This window comes from Limulus polyphemus, unplaced genomic scaffold (genome assembly GCF_000517525.1).
Source record: "Limulus polyphemus unplaced genomic scaffold, Limulus_polyphemus-2.1.2 Scaffold24, whole genome shotgun sequence".
Lineage (NCBI taxonomy): Eukaryota > Metazoa > Arthropoda > Merostomata > Xiphosura > Limulidae > Limulus > Limulus polyphemus.
The window spans coordinates 730,024-736,480 of NW_013665634.1; the positions used below are offsets into that span (position 1 = coordinate 730,024).

At 32.4% G+C, this 6,457-nt stretch overlaps 1 protein-coding gene across 1 annotated transcript in view; it reads left to right on the plus strand.

Moving 5' to 3' along the window:
• LOC106458718 overlaps nt 1-5,874 on the plus strand; it is a 23,719-nt gene extending 17,845 nt beyond the window's left edge. Inside the window, exons 11-12 of the mRNA XM_022385410.1 lie at nt 2,435-3,184; nt 5,306-5,874. Coding sequence (XP_022241118.1) covers nt 2,435-3,184; nt 5,306-5,640 — 1,085 coding nt within the window. The 3' untranslated portion in view covers nt 5,641-5,874. The remainder of the gene's footprint in view (nt 1-2,434; nt 3,185-5,305) is intronic.
• Nucleotides 5,875-6,457: the final 583 nt, after the last annotated feature.

Sequence of the window (6,457 nt, forward strand, 5' to 3'; positions counted from 1 at the left end):
CCCCCCCCCCCCCCCCAGTGGCACAGCGGAAGATCCGCGGCCTTGCAACGCTAGAAACCGGGTTTTGATACCCGTGGTGGGCAGAGCACAGATAGCCCTTGTGTAACTTTGCGCATAGTTAAAAACAAACAAACAATAGTATAAAGATATTTTTTTAAGTTCATAGATATTAGTTATCATTCTAATTTAGTATATATATATATATATATATTTATCATTAAATAGTAATGTTATTTTACTTAGAATATTGTTATAAAGTTTCGATACTTAACACAAATAACTTTTTTCTTAATCTTTCCCTTTTTTTACTTTAAGTATTTGTAAATTTCCCAGTACTTCAACTCTTTTTTTACATATATTACTTTTATATTTATGTTTTATAAGTGTATAATTTAAGTAATGGTAGTATATTTAAATATTAATGATGTAATTTCGTATTAATCATAACAATTACATACACCTTATAATATTTTTAAACTGCATTGTAATTCTTGATTTGTTAATTGTTAAAAAAGTACCACCCCCAAGCAGTATATACCATACTGTAAGATAAAATGAAACAGGTAGGATGGATATTATTAATTTAATTAAGCTATATCATTTTTAAAGTAATAATATCTCACTACGACGTTTTCCTATTGCTTTAATTTGTTCTTTTTAATGAAATATATAATTATTCCAAGATATTTAAAATTTGTATAAAATATAATTAACGTTTATAATAAATTTACTGTCTAAAAACCTGCATCTATAGTTGTTATAATACATTGGACTATTTTCAGTTATTTCATTTGATTCTTTTAAAGGAAATCTCGTATAAAGGGCTTTATTTAAACAAATTTATATTAAGCTACTTTTTGTATAATTTGAAGCATTATTAATTAATAAATTAATACCGAATAATCTATAAAACTAGTTATTTCCCCATTAAGTTTAATGTTATAGAAATCATTTGAACAAAATAAAAATGTTCCCAAATTGATCTCTGTGGTGCTCTAGAGTTAAGTTCCTCTTAATTGCTTATCATTATATTAAATTTAACTACGTGTTTTCTATTTAATATATATCATTTAAACCCATAATTTTTGCGCGTTCTGCCTGAATTATTTTCATGATGTCCTAATAATTTTCCCCATATTTTATAAAATTTCCGATCTATCTATAAAAGATGGATAATAACATAATTTGGATTAGTTTTTCATTCAAAAAACATACATTTTATCGGACGTTGTCACTGTCCGACGGGTAAATCGGGATTTTCGGCTGGACGCTGGTAGCGCCAACTCGGGTTTAAGGAGTTAAAACTAAGCCTCTTATTCCGTATTTTGTAACGTTTCTTTTTCATTAAATTATTTTGTGAAATTGTATCCAAATCTTTCGATGTACCTCAAAAGAGCACGTGTTAAACTATCGTCATTGATAAAACCATTTAATTTATTAATCACCTTATGTAGTACATCATTTGTATTCATATCTTTCCGTACCCGAATTTGGAATTAGAGAAAACTTATTAAATATAAAAATTTTATAAATCTTTCTTTAACTACTTTTCAAGAACGTTTGATATAACTAATAATCAATCAATGGGGCATTAATTATTTAAGTCATTTTCACTACCATCTTTATATTTGGTTGTAATGACAGCACGGATTATAAAATGTCAGGACAAGTTCCTTTTATCATTGGCATATTAATTATGTTATTATCGCTAAAAACTCAACGTTTCGCTTTACAGCTTCTTCAGAAGCATTCACTAAAATACGAACTGAAACTGACAGTACAACGCTTTTGAAATTTCGGTTGGTGTTTTAGTGAACGCTCCTGAAGAATCTATAAAGCGGAACGTTGATTGTCTAATTAAATAAAAACAACATTTTGGTGTTATAAGGTCGTTTATTTCTGGTATCAATATGTCTTCTATACACTAATATGCATTACGGGAATTAAATAATGTTATTATCGCTGTTAATTTATCATATTATGCTTTAAAATTTCAGTTGTAATTTTGTTTTATTCTGCAGCTTTCTATTTTTTAGAGGTTAGATACTTCTCACAATTTCATATGCACCAGTCGGCGTTACAAAATTCAACTCACTTGTTCATAGATTGTTTAATTTTACATCTTAGCTCAAGTTGACTTCCTTAGTTAAAGCAAACTACAGAATGATAGAAAATTACCTGAAAGCGGTGCTTTACGATAACGTTTATGAGGTCATTAGACATTTCCTCTCTAACATATAATTCCATAGATAATATAATTAATTATATTTTAAGGATATTAGAATTGAAAGCATTGTCATGCACATTAGTAATTTATACAGTATATTGGATAGTAAAAGTAACTTACATTGTGTTTGAGGCTTTCTTTTTGGATATATTGTCAGCTTTATCCATATGATGTATTTTTAAATTGTATGCTTGTTTTCTTTTGCAGAACCTAAAGTGGAACGAGACGATTTGGTAAATCCGTACTGGATTGAAGACAAGGATCTGAAACGAGGGGAAGTAGAGTATCTGAATGGAGCTGAAATCCAGTTCTGGAAAGAAATGATTGAGAAGTATCTTTACCCACTCGACCAGAATAAGGAACATGAAGCACGAGTAGCATCAGAGTTGAAAGAACTGCGAAATAAAGTAATTTTTGGCTTCCTCATGTCGAACGCCCTCTTTATCCTAATCGTTTTCCTTCTTCAGCTACATAAGGATCAACTACATATCAACTGGCCGTTAGGGGTTAAAACAAACATCACATATATCCCTGAAACCAGTGAGGTTCGAATCGACAAAGAATACTTGCAGTTAGAACCAATTGGATTGGTGTTTGCTTCATTCTTCGCAATTATTTTGATTATTCAATTCTTAGGAATGCTATTTCATCGCTTTGGTACCTTGTCACATATTTTGGCTTCAATCGAGCTTACCTGTTGTAGGCAGAAGGTAGATGACATGACAGATGATGCCTTTGTCGATAAAAATGCAGTTCAAATAGCTCGACAGCTTCAAAAATTGAGAGGATTAGAGGATGACGAGAAGGATGATGATGATTACGAAACTGGAGATCGACTAGCCAGACGAAAGACTATTCAAAATTTGGAGAAGAGACGACATCAGAAAGCAAGAGTTGGAACACTTGATGTGGCGTTTAAAAAACGTTTTATGAGTATTGCTCCTGGTAATGAAGCTGGTACGTTGGTTAATATTTATCTTTCTATAGATTATGTTTTATGAGTATTGTTCCTGGTAATGAAGTTGATAAGTTGATTAATAGTCAGCCATTGTTTAGCAAACGTTTTATGGATATTGCTCCTGGTAATGTAGTTGGTAAGTTGATTAATAATCAGCCATTGTTTAGAAAACGTTTTGTGAGTATTGCTCCTGGTAATGTAGTTGGTAAATTGATTAATAATAATTAGCCATTATTTAGAAAACGTTTTGTGAGTATTGCTCCTGGTAATGTAGTTGGTAAGTTGGTTAATATTTATCTTTCTTTAGATCATGTTTTATGAGTATTGTTCCTGGTAATGTAGTTGGTAAATTGATTAATAATAATTAGCCATTATTTAGAAAACGTTTTGTGAGTATTGTTCCTGGTGATGAAGTTGGTAAGTTGATCAATAATTAGCCATTATTTAGAAAACGTTTTGTGAGTATTGTTCCTGGTGATGAAGTTGGTAAGTTGATTAATAATCAGCCATTGTTTAGAATTGTTAAACACGTGCTTTCTAGAAACTGATACTTCAGTTTAAAAACTAATAAAAAAATATGATGATTCTCCATCGCCCATTGAGTATAGCTACCTGGATGCTCTTGTTCAGAATTTAATACTTGACCTTGACATGTCCTCCACCTGGTACACAGAATAACAGGTACAGATTTTTCTCCATGTATGCTGAAACGCTATCGAAGCAATGACAGCTATGTAATCTTTTACGTGCTGTTAGTTCATTGGATTAATGTGGTGTGATTACATAAATAATTATTTATTTACCCAAACTATGATGCCATCGGATTTGGGGTTAGGTCTGGCATTTTTGTTTTATTTGTTTGTGGGGGGGGGGTGGCAGGAAGTAAAATCTCCACGTAAGTATCATGAATATCCAGTTGTCTCATCTAGGAGGTCCCAAAATATGAGTTTGTTTGAAGCTAAGCACAAAGCTACACAATAGGTTATCTGTGCTCTGCCCACCATGGGTGTTGAAACCCGGATTCTAGCGTTGTAAGTGTCCTGTGCCACTGGGGGGCGCAAAATAAGAAACCCCTCATGAAGAATATGTCGAAGTGCAACATGTAAGTTATGGGGTGAAAAATTAGAAACGGGAGGATTATGAGTCTTTAATCATTACACCATGATTGGGCTTCTGGATATAATGAAAACGGTTTTGTGTTGACATTCTTGATTATTTCGAACTTGGCATCCTTGAAACCCAGGTTGCCTAAAGTTACCATGATATTTTTCAGATCAGCATATTTATACATTCTGTGTGGATCTAACAACATATTTAGAGTGTAGGGAAATCAAATCGTCACAACCTTTTCTTTGTGTTGTTTGTATTTTTAGTACTCTGCTATAGTTAAAACATTTGCTACTATTAATGTTTGGAGACGGCTTGAATGGGTAATGAAGAAAAACTTTAATAATAACTTTAACATAACAGCAAATTTGCTACTATCTTCAAGTGTATTATTCATCAATTCTGTTTATGACAATTTTTTATTGAAGTTGACGTTTTCGAATACAGGTGTTTTTGCATGAAGAATCAGGTATGTTATCTTACTCGTCTGAACTACCGCCTAAGGTTAATAACACCTGACTGTATCTATTAATGCAGTTGATATAAAAACTTGAACTTAAACTAATGAAATGTGAAAAACTGAGTAGGAAAATAAATGTCTTTCGTTTACCATTAACATTTAATAATTATCTTCATTCAAGAAAATCGTTTAAATTGTAAGGCAATAAAATTATTTGCATTTAACTTTGAATTATGAGTTTCTTCATCGAAATTAAATATTATTTACCATATATTGAACTTCCTAGTTCGACAGTTAGTAGTTTCACATTCAAAATGTTCCTTTTAATTTCGCCCCTCCCCCAGTGGCCCAGCGGTATGTCTACGGACTTACAACGCTAGAATTCGGGTTTCGATACCCGTGGTGGCCAGAGCACAGATAGCCCATTGTGTAGCTTTGTGCTTAATTACAAACAACAACGACATTTTCAAGTAACTCGTGCCAAGGCCGAGAAGATATCTTATTTCCACATAAAACGTCTTGTTAAACATTTGCACTGTTTCTTTGACTACAGTTACGCCAGTATTAAGTGGACTCCACCGAAGCAAAGACACTATGAGGGTTTTGGTTGATCGCCGGATTTCAATGATAAAAAAACACAATCAGATGGAAACTTTGGGTGCCCGGAACCAGTTCTCAAATCCAACAAACCGGCAACGAGGTCGTTTGGACAGATTAGTATCAAGTTCTAATGGAAGTGTTAAAGGTTATAACAATTCGGCCGTAGAAGCCTGTTCTGATGAGGAGACTGGTCGAAATCAGAGAATGCAGATTTACAACACGGGGTCTAGGAGTAGTGTTGTCACGTATCGTGAAGAAACTGAAGCCCCAAGAAAACGTCACAAGTAAAATAAACTTCAATCCCGAGAATGAAGTCACAGAATTATCTGTTAAGCTTTGAAATCTGTTTTTATGAAGGTTACTCATTTATAACTAAATACGCCTTTCTTTTTTTAATGTGAGGGTTATAATTATTTCAAAACACACCACTCTTAGAAATGTGTACATCCGATGTTGGATGTTAATTTTTTAAGTCTTTTTTGTGTTATTCGTTTTAATTTAGGTGAGCTTACTTAGACACAGTTTTTCTGTATATTTCAAATAATTTCTATAGCCACCAAATGAACAGCGCCACTAAAACTTTATTTGAACTAGAAAGTCATTTCCGTTTAGTCTGTTTGTTTTTGCGTTAAATTTATTTAGTATGGGTATCGTTAGTAGCGCCTACTAGTAGCAGGAATTAATATTAATAAAACTTTACCTGCTACTCTGTTTAAATATGCCATAAACTAGATACAGCTAAAGTTAAACTTTGAAGTTGTGAAAATGGTATTTAAATTCATAATTTAAAGTACTAGAATTTAGTAATGGTTAAAGATTTTCGAGCGATTAGACTTTCGTTATCTTATATACAAAACAAGTGTTAAGAGGTATGTAATTTAATATTTCTGTATAAATATATATATATATATATACAAAAAGAACTCCAATTTTAAATATACAAATGCAAAAAATTCCTTGTCATCAGCTAAGGCACGTGCTTGGTTGCAATACTGTGTCACTAACGCGCGAAATGCATGTGACTGGTTGTAATACTGCGTTATTTACGCTCTAAAAGCACGTTCTGTTTGCAATACAGTGTCACTAACGTGCTAAATGTAGTTGC